General features: G+C 50.2%; 1 protein-coding gene across 3 annotated transcripts in view; it reads right to left on the minus strand.

Annotated features, from left to right (window-relative positions):
• RAB6A (RAB6A, member RAS oncogene family) overlaps positions 1 to 15781 on the minus strand; it is a 57731-nt gene that overhangs the window by 20120 nt on the left and 21830 nt on the right. For all 3 annotated transcript variants that reach the window (XM_066990044.1, XM_066990043.1, XM_066990042.1), the window contains exon 2: positions 1902 to 1960. In XM_066990044.1, coding sequence (XP_066846145.1) covers positions 1902 to 1960 — 59 coding nt within the window. The remainder of the gene's footprint in view (positions 1 to 1901; positions 1961 to 15781) is intronic.

Consider the following 15781-nt stretch of genomic DNA (forward strand, 5'->3'; position numbering starts at 1 on the left):
GCACAGAATTTATTAAACGGCAGCTTGCTATTTTTACCGGCTGAACACAAAAAGCCTTGTTCAAATGATAGGTTGTGGCAGCTTTCGGAAAACACGCATTCAAAATTTATCAGAAATGACCAGAAAGAGCAAATCATCCATCAGCTAACCTACAGCTGCAGTTAACCACGTACAGTTTTCCATACACGTTATCGGTCGAGTACTTGGCTTTGAGAGGTCTCTATAAAATCCTGGGCATCGAGGTGCTACTAACATGACGTGATTTTGGCTGAATTACTTCCATCCTTATGACTCATTCCTTCTCCCAGCTCTATCAAAATAGGACATGTTTCCCTACCTCGGTCATGACTCCAGCAGAACAGAGGTCTTTGGATGAATGACGCTATCCCAAGTACATTAACACGCAAAATAAGCGCACACCAGTGATGGCAAAATCGAAGCTGTATGGTAAATCCTCAAGATTTCTCACTGTTTTAAGTCCCACTCACTCATTTTGCAATCATTTAGTATATTATGTCAGACCAGCTTCCCGTGGAGACTACAATATTATCATAAAGCACAGAGGGTCAAACCTCTTCAAGAAAGAACTAGGACGCGAGCTCCGCAGAGAAAAAGGAGTGGACCTGAAAGAAAAATACTGTGGGGAAAAAAAAACACAACACAGATTAAATAAAAGAACTGCATTCACATGTCCATGTAATTACAGTGGGTAGAATCTGAAAGGATGTTTGCTCCCCTGGGAGCAATGATGTGTACTCTTGCCCTCCTACACCATAGAAGCTTCGCTTTTCCTGTCGTGAAGTGAGAACTTACATCTCGCTCTGCCCAACTTGCCTAGCAGCAGCAGTGAGGAATTACTGAGGAGGCAGGAAGGAAATCATTAATGGGTAAAGAGATTTAATCAGGAGATACTCGGGCAGACACTAAGTAACAAAAGAGACACAGCTTTTTTGTGCCTTTTTCCCATCACCTTCTCCTCCCACCTCCCTAAAAAATCCTTCACATCCGTCAGGGAACAGATTTTCTCAGTTTAGCAAATATGGAACATCACCAAGTGCAATCAAGCCACGAAGCAAGCTTTTGCTTGGAGAAGACCCACTTTAGTTCATGAACTAAATATGAAACTAAAGTCTTCAGTTTATGAAGCTAAAGTGCTTTTAGGATGAGCCCGGAAAGGTGGCAAGCTATAAAATTTGGGAGCAGGTGACAAAAATCGCTCCTCTGGAATTCAACTTGCACCAACTTGAAGAGACTCGTCACCAAACCTTAAACAGCAACGGGGCTGCAGGGCCAACTGGAAGAGACGACCACTGCTCCAGCCCCAACCTTGCAACCCCAACCTGGCTTAAATAATAAACACGCATGGTAAACAGTCACAGAATTGGAGGGGGGGCAGGGAATGAGTGCCTAACAGCCAGTTCCTGTGGTCTTTGTTTCAGCAGACAGCATAAAATAGCGTCCTAAAACGCACCGAGCCCTACAGTCCAGTGCTCTCTGCTCCTCAAGTCCCCGCTCACCCCACCGCACCACCTCTTGCAGTTCAGCCTTCTGCCTGTTCTTTTGAAGAGTCGGGTACCCGTTACATTTTCCCCGCGGAGGCATTAGATCTGTGATGGTCTGGTAGAAAACAGTGAAAAAAATGGGCGGACTTCACAGCTGCTGTCACTGAGGTACACCTAAGAGGCCTACGAGGCCTTCCAAAGCCCAGCTCATCCTGCTGCAAGCAGCAGATAAGCTATTCGAGCAGAATCTAACATTGAAACGCCATTCTGAAAGGTTATTAAAATATAAAGCTTACGGATTTAACAGCTAAGAGTCTGGTCAGAGCACTAACTATTATCCGCTGCACTCAAATGGATTCCTCCTGGCCTCAGAGAAGGCGATAACGTGGATTGGCTTACCTGGTAGGTGTTGTCAAAGCTGTCATACATGAACCTGGTGATCAAGGAAGTCTTCCCCACTACAAGAAGAGAAGAAAACACGGGTTCAAGGAGCTATTTCAGCGCAAGTTTTAAGCGAGTGGTTTTAAAATGGTTTCGGGCTGAGTTTTACGCGGAGTCCCGCAGACCCGTTTAGTGCAATTAAGCCTCCTATAAACGAAAGAGTAGTTATTTGACTCTAAAACTGCAAATCCGCTAACGTGCACGTTTTTCTGAAAAGGGTTGGCTCTCGCAACGCTCCCGCGAGGCTTCCTTCCCATCTGCCCACGACGCCCGCAACCCTCACCGCTCCGTTAACTTCACCCTCCCTCCGAACGAGGCGTCCACCACTCCTTTTCGCGCAAGCAGGTTGACCTGCTGTCAAAGCTGCCGTTATCCGCCCCAGCCACGGCCGCAGCTGCTAAATCCACGGGGCGCCGGGCCAGGCTTTGCGGATTCAGGAAGCCAGCGGCGCCGCGAGCTCAGAAGGCGGCACCGCAGCAGCTGCGGGCACACCTTGGCTGCCCAAAAACCCAGCCGTCTGCAACACTGCCGCTCCTCCACTTGCAGATCTGCTCGGCCCCGTTAAACCTCAGGTGTGTAGAACTGTCAAGCCGCTCATTTCATAACCAGGATCTACATAAGCCGTGTGTTTATGCGTACGTACGTGCATATATGTACGTATATATGCATATGTATACATATACACGCACATATATATAGTTAAAAACACTTCCAGAGCATTGGGGGGTCTCAGACTACCTCGTAATCCCATTTTTCTTAAAAACCAAGTAACCGGAGGTTCATTTCAGAACAACCATCACCACAACAGTTGTTTTCCACGCTTTGCAAGGCCAACGACACAGCGGAGCTGGGATAAAACCTCACTCACACCCAACAGACATCTCCCTAACCCATCCCACCTTCGCCCAGAGATGCAGGAACACTTGAAGCTGCCTCAGCTCAATGTGTTTGAAGACTCTTAATTGCAGGTAGGTCATTTAGGAAACGGATTTCCTCAAGGATAAAAAGGTTGTGTTGTCTTGTACAGTCCCCCTGCAGGGGTGTACGCTCTCGGGAAGGGTGGCAGGGACCATTAAGAGTAAGAGAATTTAAGCCAAAGTTGTTTTTTTAAAAAATCATGCAAAAACTTGAGAAGTTATCACACTTGAGCAGCATTTTAATCCACCTCCAATGTCCCGTCAGCTGCAGGGGAGCTAAACCAGCAGGGATCCAGCAGACAACCTTGGAGCAAAGGCTCCCAGGTCAGAACTTGGATTCCTCCGCGAATTCTCAGCACGTTCAGCTCCATCGGCACAGCCACGTTTCCCCCCCCCAGTTAAAAAGCTGCCTTCGCAAATGGAGCCAACTCCCTTCCACGAGGTTTTCGGAAGCGACGCGTCTCAAGACGGGCGGGATTCCTGAACCCAGCGCTCCAATTCGCCCTGCGACGAACGACAGCACAAGGCGCTGCAGGACGAACAGCCACGGGCTGCAAGGTTTCACCCCAGACCCAGCAACACCAAGAACCCACGAGGAAAAAGACGAGAAAATCCCACGCCTCCCCGCCGCAGCGCTTGGTACAAATCCTAGCGCCGGCTTTGCAGCACCGCAAGCAAGCTGGCTCGTCCTCACCGGGCCACCGAGGCGGCCGGGTAAACGGAGTTCTTTGGGGCGTAAGGGGACGCAAGCAAACCCACCAAAGGGTTCGTTTTGGTAAATCCCTTTTTCGTTTTTAAATCTTCCGGCGAGTCACCTGCCTTCCCACCACGCGCTGAGGTGTCTTGGAGGGAGCCTGGTCTAGAGAAGAAAATCTGGGAGGGGTGCCTATGAGCTCCTCGGGCTTCTCCCCCGACCTTCCCCCATTTCAGAGAGAGGAGGGAAACGGGGTGCAGCTTGGCTTGCTCGTGTTTCGGTAACCGCTTCAGCCAGCGTTCGCATCGAGTTTCTCAACGTGCTCCGGCTCTAAGACATTTCTCCCCCCAAAACAGAGCGGGGGTCTTGACGTAGCACACCCGTAGGACCCCGCACACCCAGGCGATGCCTGCGCTCGCTGCCCCGCGGAAGGCACGCCGCTACGCGCCCCGTTCAGAGCCCCGGACAGGGAAGGGAAGCACAGAAATGAATCTCTTGGGCAATGGGGTCGCTCGCGTTCCTCCCGCAAAGAGGCACAGCGCGGGCCTCCGGGCCAGCCGGCACCAAAACGCCTCGTTTTGTGAGCGGAACGGATGCTCGGATGGGTTAACGGTACTTAGATGGGGGGGGAAGGGGAAGGGGGAAAGGGGAAAGGGGAAAACGGGAAAGGGAAAGGGGGAAAGGGAAAGGGGGAAAGGGGGAAAAGAGAAAGGGGGAAAGGGGGAAAGGGAAAGGGGAAAAGGGGGAAAAGGGGGAAAAGAGGGAAAGGGGGAAAGGGGGAAAGGGGGAAAGGGGGAAAGGAGGGAAAGGGGGAAAGGGGGAAAAGAGGGAAAAGAGGAAAAGGGAAAGGGGGAAAAGAGGGAAAGGGGAAAGGGGAAAGGGGAAAAGGGGAAAGGGGAAAAGGGAAAAGGGGAAAAGGGGAAAAGTGGAAAAGTGGGAAAGGGGGAAAGGGGGAAAGGGGGAAAGGGGGAAAGGGGAAAAGGGAAAGGAAAGGGGGAAAGGGAAAGGAAAGGGGGAAAGGGAAGGGAAAGGGGGAAAGGGAAGGGAAAGGGGGAAAGGGAAGGGAAAGGGGGAAAGGGAAGGGAAAGGGGGAAAGGGAAGGGAAAGGGGGAAAAGGGGAAAGGGGGAAAAGGGGAAAGGGGGAAAAGGGGAAAGGGGGAAAAGGGAAAGGGGGAAAAGGGGGAAGGGGGAAAAGGGAAAGGGGGAAAAGGGGGAAGGGGGAAAAGGGGGAAGGGGGAAAAGGGGGAAGGGGGAAAAGGGGGAAGGGGGAAAAGGGGGAAGGGGGAAAAGGGGGAAGGGGGAAAGGGGGAAGGGGGAAAAGGGGGAGGGGGAAAAGGGGGAAGGGGGAAAGGGGGAAAGAGGAAAGGGGGAAAGAGGAAAAGGGGGAAAGGGGAAAAGGGGGAAAGGGGAAAAGGGGGAAAGGGGAAAAGGGGGAAGGGGAAAAGGGGGAAGGGGAAAAGGGGGAAGGGGAAAAGGGGGAAGGGGAAAAGGGGGAAGGGGAAAAGGGGGAAGGGGAAAAGGGGGAAGGGGGAAGGGGGGAAGGGGGAAGGGGGAAAAGGGGAAAAGGGGAAAAGGGGAAAAGGGGAAAAAGGGGAAAAAGGGGAAAAGGGGAAAAGGGGAAAAGGGAAAAAGGGAAAAAGGGAAAAAGGGAAAAAGGGAAAGGAGGAAAGGGGGAAAGGGAAAGGGGGAAAAGGGGAAAGGGAAAGGGGAAAACGGGAAAGGGGAAAATGGGAAAGGGCTCAGACAAGAATACCCGACTGCCTCAAACAGACTGCAAACAACTGGGCAGGCAGTCTGGGGGTTACAACCAAAGCAGACACCCAAGCCTCCAGCCTCGTTTCGTTAAGCACTGCTGGGTTAATTTAATCTCTTGGAAAAGTTTCAAGGCGCAAACACGTCCAGGGCCGCATTAAGTCGGCGGCGCAGTAGCAGACAACGGCCTTCAAGCCAAAATATTTCTGGTATGCTGCTGGGACAAGAGAAAAAAAGAAAAAATAAGCGTTAACGTTGTCCCTGGAGGAGTAAAGGTGGGGAAGGAGAGCGGCGCAGGAGGTCTGCCCTCGTGCAGGGGCTCTGGAGGAGCAGAGGGAGCTTCTGGCGGCGGCACTTAAAGCTCCGTTACGGGAAATGAGAAAAAACTCTGAACGGCTCAGGAGCTGAGGAAGAGCTTTTTTGGCACGAAACCTCAGCCTGCGCGGATTACCGGGAGGCGACGGAGAGCAGAGGAGCGCCTCAGTGGTACGAGTAGGTCGTCCTCCAGCCTCTTCTCCCTTGGAAGATGAAGACCTTACCAGCTAAAAGGCGAGTCCGAAGCCCTACCGGGAAAGGCGCACGCTTTCAAAAGTCCGAGTAATTCAAGTCTGAAAGCAGCTATTCAGCCGGGCAGCGCATTCCCTGCTCCTCGGCACGCAGAGCTGTCGGATGCCATTCATTCCGCCGCAAGGAATTTAGACACGAGGCACCCGAGAACTTTTTTGAAGCGCCGAGAAGCCAAGAAAAGAAGCGATTTAACCAAAAATCCCGTCTGTCCCGGCGCTGGGCGTCGATCCTGGGAACTTTTCCAAGCAGCTGCCCAACAGCAGCGCCGTGGGTTTCATCCGGGGAGTTTTCTGCTCCTTTTAAGCTTTTGATGTAAGGAGCAGAAAGCGCTCACGAGCCAGCTCCTAATCGCACCGCCGCGGCTCAGACACCGCCGCTTACGTGCCCGGATCGATGGAAAGGCAGCCAACCCCGCCGGCAATGGTTAAGCTCGGGGCTCGCTGACTTGCTCGCAGGTTTCTCCTCAGCTACACCAGCTCCAGATGAGTCTGGACCGAGAGATGCCTGGCGGCTCCTGCACTGCACTTTCTCACCAGCTGCCTCCCTGACCCATCCCCTAAACCATTAGACCCAAAAAAACACAGCCTGTGGGGTGCTTCTTCCCGGGGAGAGAAGTTTTACTGGACAAAGCAGTAAGTGGAAGCGTTCATTTGCCTTAATTTTGATAAACTGCAATGGTTTAATATCCCACAAGACGGGAAGAAAGCTTTTATTCTGCTACACAAGAATAAGAAGCTCCTAAAAAGAGAGGTTCGATCCCTTTTTCATTACGGAGACAAGCAGATGCCCAAAGACGAGCATCCTTCTAACCCAGCAACTGAATCAGCGGAGGCTAACACCAAAGCATCCAAGAGCCATAATTGAGTTAAAAGATGGGAACTTGTGAAGTTTCTATCCGTGAAATTGCCGCTAACGACGGGGGCCCAAACTCGAAGCCTCCAGCAGCTAATTGAGTCGCCCCGATCAATACTCTTTTGTCTGGAAGCCTTGAGCCAGTGCCTGGCACTCATTTCAGGCCGAGCATTCATCTGCGAGATGGGATCGATACGCTAATCTCAGAGCTCCGGCGACTTTGATCTGCCAGCAGCTACCGGAGAGATTTCAAGGTCGTCCATCTGATTCCTGATGGTCGTTCATTCGATTCTTCTGCTGATGGAGCCTCGTGTGCCGGAGGTTCGTGCGTCCAGTGCCAGGCACCGCTAACGACATTGATTAATAGCGGGTACCGGTAATTCCTCGGTGCCAGAGCCTGTGGAATACCTGCTGTCGGCGCTCCGCGCGGTAACAAGTCCCCGGGGAGACTCTCACGGGAGCCAGGGGTGGAGGAGACCCGCTAGGGACAGCACGCCGCCAACGCGGCATTACCAGGTCCTTTGTCACCAGGCGGGGTCTGCAAAGAGCTCAGGCAACGCTCAGGAGTGACCTGCAAAGGAAAAAGAACTTGGGAACGTGGTACTTCTGCTTTAGAGCTTGCCTCTTGTATCGGGGAGTCGCGTCTGGTCCAAGGATTCTTCCAAAAAAGTCACACTTAGGTCTGAGTTCCTCTAATTTGAATTCCTACTGGTTGTTGTTTAGCACTTTCAAATCACAGTCAGTAAGAAGGAACATCTGTAAAGCAAAAAAAATCTCAAAAATCACCGATCTATCCAGCCTCTTCACTGTAAAGCCAAACATCTAGACTTAACCTCTCCAAGTTCTCAGTGGCAGGTCCCATTAACAAAGCTGCAGCTTTCTAAGAGGATAAATGAGGCAGAGGAAGATGAAGAAAGCTTCTCATCACAGAGACGGTAATAGCATCATCCCCAAATCGGCAAGATTCCTTTGTGATTTGGTTGAAGAACAAACCCCAGCGACACAGCTTGCTCTCCCAGAGAAGCTCCCCCCAAAACCTTCACTGGAAGTATTTCCGTAATAACGCCCTCAACTCAAAGCAGCTGGCAGGGCAGCACCTAGGGGAAGTCCCAGCTCCAAGACCTCCTGATTTCTTGGTACCTGAGACCCAAAACTTAAAAGTCACTGGAACTCAAGGATCGAACGCTCAAGGATCAGCGAACGTACTAGTCCAGCTCTGGTAAAAACAACCCAAGGCATCGCGACGAAAAAAGCACTGCTAAGAACAATATACTGAATTATGAACGCATGAAAACCATTTTTAGGTTGTTATTTAAGACGAAGCCCTGGAACAAGGATGCTCATACTTAACTTAAAATGATCTGTACGAACCAGTAATCAAGAGGAGTATTTTTAGATATGTCAGTCTGAGCTCTTAAAACAGAAATGCTGTATTAAAGTGATTAAAGCAGCTTCGTTAAGAAAAATCCTCCTCTGCTTTTCGCAGTCGTGCTATGGAAATTTTAACCGGTCCGCCCAGCGCAAGAAACAGAGCTCATTCATCATCCCAAAGACACAGACAGAGCCAGACTGCAGCTTCAGCAGCTTCTCAGCGAGATCAGGTCCACCCACAGCGGAGCTGAGGAACTCGGGGACAGCACCAGGTCCAGCCGCAGAGAGCAGAGGTACGAGCAGAAGCTGGTGCAGTCTCGCCTCCGCACGCTACCTCCAGGCTGTAATTAAAGAACTGTTTACCCTGAAGTATTCTCCCTTGATTCCACTTGTGCTCCGCTGTCAAACCTCTTTTATTTTACCGTTTCTCTCCTGCTGCGAGATGCCAGACAAGGTCAGGCCAAAGGACCACCTAATCCAATACTTGCCATCCTTAAGTGTCCAATAAATCAAAACAAATCCGGGACAAAAATCAGAAGAAAGCCTGCAAAGCAGAAAACTCCCTAAAACATCCACAGCTCTCCCCTCAATAAGTAGCTTTGGTCACACCTGAAAATACGGAGTCTGGAAAAAAAAGATCAGTTATTTTTAACAGAACCATAAGGCTATAGCTTTTATTTTACTTCAAGAGCAAAAGGCAATGCTACACGTGCATTTAGCAGACATTTTCAAAGCCTGTTTTGGCTACCCAGGATAAAGCTGGCCAGAGCTTTAGACGCCCTCCCAGCCCTGCTGCTGAAATGGCTGCCCCATTGATTCCAGGCAATAAGAACATTTTGTGCTCTTAACACTATAAAAATTGTGCAAGTCGCTTTCGTACTACTTCAGTGGTCCTTGCGTTACTCCAAAGCAGCAATAGCTTCTTTATGCACAAAGAAAATGGTTCCAATAACCTCTTTTAAGATAATTTATTCCCAGCCTAATTAAAGTTCTAACTTATAAATTATACTCTCGTCCTTTTAAACAGATTTGCATCTTTAAGGAGTTTAAGATTTTCTTTAGGAAGTCAACTCAGAGTATCCAGAGAGCGAAAGCGAAACAAATGAGACGCAGAAAACCAAAGAGCAGGGTGAGTTTTAGGTAATTTTAGTAATTTAAAGAGACGTTCCATCATTTTCTACTTAAAACATATTTGTTCCATTTATCCCAGAGAACAGAGGCAACTCACCTTGATGTTAATTGATTATATTTTTGATATTCACTTGAAATTGAATGAACAATGAACCGAAGCTTGCAGCCCAGATCACACGCTCGGAGATCAGCGAAGGAAATTAAAACACGTGCAGTGAACCTGTCACCTTCAGATCGAGCGAAACGCGGCAGAGCCCTCAGCAGCGGGCGTTCTCTGATTAGAAAGTTAATTAATATACTCCTGGCAGCTTTGTCACTCGTACAGCCTCTCTGACAGACGAAATCAGTGGCTATGTTATTGTTCTACACAGGTACCATGAGCCAGCGAGGATCTGCAGGTAACTCGCTGATGCAAACCACCGGTATTTATTTACACGTATTCTTCGGCGGTTCAGGAGAAACTGTGCTCCATCACAAGGATGCTTCTAAAATGCAAAAAGTAATTTAAAAGCAGACCAGGCAGCGCAGGACTGGATGCCACAAACCCCCTGTGCAGCAGCGCAGGGAAGCAGAGGTCGCTTGGTGAAGAGCAGAAATGGGGAAAAGCAGCAACAAGGCTGCTGCCGGCAGAGGCCAGCGCTTCGTGCGTTGCTGAGCAGGGGGAGGAGGACGGACAGGCCAGCAACCAAGCCAGAAGGGTTTTTTTTTGGCAATACGTGTGCAGCTTTTATGGCATCCTACCTCGAAAAGTAGTCCTAGAAAGGCGGGCGCGATCGATGACAGTGCCAGACAACTGCACGTGGCCTCTTTGGGCCAACGAATCACTGCCCAGCCTTAATTTCTTTTCAGGTCACCACCCCAACAATGTCTTTTTTTCTTTTTTTTTTTTTTAATTAAAAGCACTATCGAAAACTGTTAGACGTAGTACTGGATCGATTCCTTTGGCTTCAGGGACTGCCAGCAGCCTGCAGCTCCCAGCCGGAGAATCGCTGGCTTGTGACCTGCCCCTGGGTACACAAAAACTACACTGCCACGTTTGTGTCACGCTGCTGGAGAATTCCAGCGAAGTATGCTCTGCTCATCAAAAATCAGTGGTTACAAGCCTGCAAAAAAGTACAGAACCAGCACTGTAAGGCCTACAAGGTGCAGGTACGTGGTAATGGGTTTCTTGGGATCCAGGCTCAAAGGAAGCAGGTGCCTGAAGAAGAGCTGTCCCCTCAGGGAGGTGCTCGTCCCCCCGGGCTCTGCTCCGGTGAGGCCGCACCTCGAGTGCCGGGTTCAGCTTTGGGCCCCTCGCTACCAGAAGGACATCGAGGCCCTGGAGCGTGTCCAGAGAAGGGCTCCGAAGCTGGGGAAGGGCCTGGGACACAAGTGCTGTGAGGGGCGGCTGAGGGACCTGGGGGGGTTTGGGCTGGAGAAGAGGAGGCTCAGGGCAGGCCTTATTGCTCTCTGCAACTGCCTGAAAGGAAGGGGTGGGGAGCTGGGGGTCGGCCTCTGCTCACAGGTAACCAGTGATGGGACCAGAGGGAACGGCCTCAAGTTGTGCCAGGGGAGGTTCGGGTTGGAAATGAGGAGACATTTCTTCTCAGCAAGAGCGGTCAGGCATTGGGACGGGTTGCCCAGGGAGGTGGGGGAGTCCCCGTCCCTGGGGGTGTTCGAGGAGAGGTTGGACGTGGTGCTTGGGGACATGGTTTGGTGGGGGACAGTGGTGGTAGGGGGATGGTTGGACCAGATGATCTTGGAGGGCTTTTCCAACCCTAATGATTCTGGGATCCTCAGAGGGCCACCGCACACCAAACGCCGCCGCCTCAGAGCGGCCTCTTACGGCTGAGGGGCGGGAAGCCAGCTCAAGCTGCCAGCAGCAGCCCCCTGCTCCAACACCTCCGCTCTTCCTTTTCCTCCTCAAATCAAAAGAGTGACAAGGCACCAAACCACCAGTAAAACACATTAAAATTCACTAGCTTTAGGTCCATCGGGATTTTCTAAGCCCTAAACATCTTTCCTCAGCTCTGAGGACGTCCCCTTCCCGGTCTGGGCTCCCCTTCACCTCACCCTACGCACCTTTCTCACCTGACTGTGGGCTGCAGCACTGGCAGGGACATCTCACATCCCCCAGACTGATGGGACGTGTTATTGGGACTTTCAATCCCCGATGAGACCCCAGAAGTTCCCACAGCTGAAATTTGGTCCTGCAGCCGCCTTAGGGAACCGTACGGAAAAGGTGCACTGAGCATTTTTGCATTTTCTGTCTATGTTTGTTAGTCACCGGTTGGCAAAATAATATGAAGTAACGTACGAGAGCCATGACCACGGTTGTTCAAAGACTATTTATACCAGGAGCAAATTAAAAAAAAAAAAAAAAACTATAGAAATTAATCACCTGGAAGACAAAAGAGACTCCTAGAAGCCTGAGGTAAAAAAAGAGACTTCCAGAAGCCTGAGGTAATCCTGCAAGCACATCAACTTTTTTCTTTTTTTTTTTTTAATCTCAGGCCATAGTACTGGACATTATTTAGAATTACGACATTTTTGCTAACCTTGAAATCCCAAATTCACAGCCTGAAGTAAAATCAACACCCATTCCTCGGGCTCAGGTTAAGACGCACTGCTCATCTCCCACTTCCCTTCCCGGTGAGGTGCTGGGGGGTTCAGCCTCCTACAAAGTCACGTTTTACAGGGGCTGTAACACCCTGATGGATCAGCAGGAATAGCATCGCCCCAGGTAAGAAAACCAAGAGCCCTGCACATGATGGTGATGAACTCGGAGATCCAGCATCTGGCGAACCAAACCGTGAAATGGCCAGCACGATAACCGACCCCTCCCTCCTCAGCGCACAGCCATGAGTATTTTAGAGTATGAAATAAAAGATGCAACAAGCGTTGCTTATTTTCTCACTGGGAATTAGATCACCTTAATCCTTACAGACATTTTACCCAAACCGGTCTTTTCAAGGCAAGCTGAGACAGTTTTTGTTCCAGCTGAGCACCCGCTTAAGGTGCGAAGACAGGTTGTACTGATCGCTGCAATTAAGCGAGCAGCAGCACGGCCAGCAGGTTTGGTGCCGAGGAAATTTCAGTTTTCATTTTGCCATTCGACTTTCAGTCGAGTATTTGTCACGGAAGAACGGAGCGAAATATTTTAAAGCCTCGATATCTCGGCAGCTCCACCACCGAGAAGCTGTGACATCAGCCTTTTAGCTCACCAGACAGCCTTCAGCACTCCAGCGTTAAAAAAAAAAAACCAACACCCTGCATTTAACAAACTCGAGGAGGCCATAAGCTAGGTATACAAGCCTAAACGGATGGTAAGAAGCGTGCATGAATATTTATGACTGTCTGGTGCAGAACAGCAGGAAGGGAAGCAACGGAGCCGAGTGAAATAGCGTGATCTAACAAGGAATGACACCTACCTAGCAGATGAGCGCACATAAAGCTATTATGTGAATGGCTGATATCATCTGCGGCTTATTCTCACATGCTACAGTAACAGGGACACAAAGAAAGGGAGCAAGCGGATTTCCACCGTAGTGAAATTTTAAACACTAAGTATATAAAGGAGGTGCAGTGATCCCGCATCTCACACACGTTCCTGTTACACTTGATGCTTTCCCTCGCCGAGACAGAGGGCACGATACGATCCTCCAAAAGGATTTTAAAGAGTTCCTGCAAAAATATCCATCTATTTCGGTTATGGCCCCGGGAAGGCAGTGAGATTTGCAGCTCCTTAAGTCCCTTTTGTCTCAGTGAGATGTCCTCAGACAGCAGATAGCACTAAAGCTGTTTGTCATTCGGGAGGCGAAGATTCAGCTCTCCTCCCCGGCCCGAGCCGAAGATTAATTTTTTAATGGCTTCTAATAGAAATTGATGCATCTGCACTTCCAGCCACGGCCAAAGCGAGGAAAGCATCAAGCATTTGCGACCCCGCTGCAAAACATGCCCCTGCCATCGGAGAAGCAAGCAGGGAACACAATTTTGTCACAACCCAGACGTCGGAGCAGAGGGTTGCAGTTCAGGCAATCTCTCCAGGCAATAACCCACGCAAACAAGAGCTGTCGTGCCCGCTGCTCTCTCCTGTCAAGCGTTCCCCTAAGTTACAAAAAGGGACCAATTACTCCCTTATCTACAACAACCAGTAATCAAATGATTAACACGCCGGTAACTGCCTTATAAAAAGGATGCCTATGAAAATACAGGCTCGTCTGAAAAAGCTCATTAGCATTCATTTTCATGCCGTCTTTTCTTTTGAGTACCTCAGAAGAGAAGGAGCACGGTGCTATTTTCCAACCAGAAGCAGCTCGGCCCTGCTTGTGCCACAGCACTTCACCCAAAACAGAAGGAAATGGAAGCTGAGGCACTTCTCTGACCTAAAAAGCGCTTTTTTTTCCCCAGGGTTTCGCTCACGGCTACGACTGGCAAGGCCTGCATTGCTTAGACAATGATGTCACACGAAAGCAGAGATTTCCAGTTTCTTCCCATCTTTTTACATTCCTGCGTGGAAAGCACCAGCTCTGACTCCGACAGGGTGCCGCCTCAACAGCAAAGCGTGATCTTCGACGTGCGCTGCCAGGGACAAGCAGCCGCTTCGTTCATTGCCCCGCTGCGGAGGAACAAGACTCATTCGCTAGTTAAAACCCTGCAGACGGCCGACAATTTATTCTGATACACGAACTTGCTCCAGGCCCTTCATTCAGAGGGATCGGGACCTCGGCGAAGCAGAACCCAGGACCGAAAAGCTGCCCTGCCTACAGCGACTGTCTTCCAGAGGGAATCTCCAACGTATTTTCGCACGTGGATGAACCAAAGGAAGTTTCCAGGAGTACCGTGCTCTGTGAGGAACTCGGCCTTTGAGTTCAATCTGCCCTCGAGCTGAGGGGATTTTAAGAGGTTCTGCATCTGCGCCAACAGAAGAACTGGGTTGTGTCGGATTTCGGCTCCAGATTTTTTTAACCCTCCGGTTTTATTACAGGAGATACGCACGAAACGTCCGCTCTGTGAAACTCTGCCCTGCCTTGCGTTTAACTAAAAGCCAACGCAGCGCGATGCAGAGAAACCCAGCAGAGCTTGAGGACTTCAGGTCCCTTCCAACCCAACCCGTTCCACGATTCTGTGATTTATTCCCTCGCCCCGCCTTACCCACCCCAAAAAGGGGGTAGAAAAGATTTCCAGAACCTAGCAGTTCAAGGCTGCCTCGTGTCTCAAAAGCGAAGCTCTCAGCCTTGGATTAGCTAAACACTCAAGTCTGGATGCACATTTGCATTTCAATCTAATTGAGCACTCTTAACGTCTTCGTCTCTGTGGTGTAGAACACACAGCTAGACAACGAAAGCTATTAATAGACTACTCTTTTTCCTTAAATTATTATTTTATTCTCAACTTTGCACTCTACCTTTTCCCGGGCTAATTCCTGGTGCACGCTATTTCAGTTTGCTGTACGTATTTAGCAAACGAGTCGGTACCAACGCGGTTGCTTTCCCATTTTAAAAAGATCAGACCTCCCTTCCCCAGAGGAACCTGCTCTTAATCCTAACATCGATGTAAAAGCTCGGGGAGCAGCTCAGCTAAGAACAGCGCCATTTTTGCCACGCCAGAGATGCAGGCCGATACACCACCGAGAAGAAAAGCCCCTCTCGTCCCTTTGAGAGCAATCTGTTGGCTCCATCTTGCTAGAAGACTCCTTCCGCGTCACAGCCGAGCTGCCTCGCTGTTCTATTTTAACAGCGAAGCGTCTCCAGGTTGCTCAAATTTTCACACTGCTCTTCTACGGAAGCGTATGTTCGAGCATTTCGTGCCCTGAACTTGGGATCTTCCGACGGAGATCATCTATTAATACCTCCAGAAGCCTTCCGGGGATGTATGGGGCACAGAAGGTGCGAGAAATACCGTCCTTGCACGTGGCTGCTGAGCCTCTCCTGCCTTCAGGCTGCGGCGGTGGCACACAGAGGAACGCTTCTTCGCTGCAACATGGAGGGAACGGGCGATTCTCAGCCACCAGGAAGCACCGGAGAACACCCCCAGCGTCACAGGGCAGATCCCCGGAGAGCAAAAGCACAATCATCGTGCGCGAAGAAGTGACAACCGGCTCCCTGCTGGGCAGAGGAGAACCTGCCAGCTCTCCTGCACACGAACCACCGCCCTTTCTGGTGCCGGGGTCCTTTTGTACAACACCTGCGAGAACATCCTGAGGACATTTTGACCGAGCACACCCCGAATCTTGCTCCAGCTCCTCAAAAACTTCGTATGCTGCCCAGTGTAATCGCATGGTGCACTAAGGAACGTTAAGCCCGTGTTAAACCTCACACACGTGATCCCCGGTGACAAAAAAACAGGCAAGGAATTGCCTTCAACCAGCAGGGGAGCATTTCTCCTAAAGGATCCTACTTTTTATGTAACCAAGCCACCAAGAGCTAAATGCCACACTACAAAAAAAGAAAAAAACACACTGATTTTTACAGCTGACAGCTAGATGCTGGAGGATGACTGGATAAAAATCTGCTGTCCCACTGATCTCAGCGCTCACTGCCATATGGATGCGTTTTAGGCTGTCTCTTAGGCAT

The sequence above is a fragment of the Anser cygnoides genome, chromosome 1, assembly GCF_040182565.1.
Source record: "Anser cygnoides isolate HZ-2024a breed goose chromosome 1, Taihu_goose_T2T_genome, whole genome shotgun sequence".
NCBI classification, from domain to species: domain Eukaryota; kingdom Metazoa; phylum Chordata; class Aves; order Anseriformes; family Anatidae; genus Anser; species Anser cygnoides.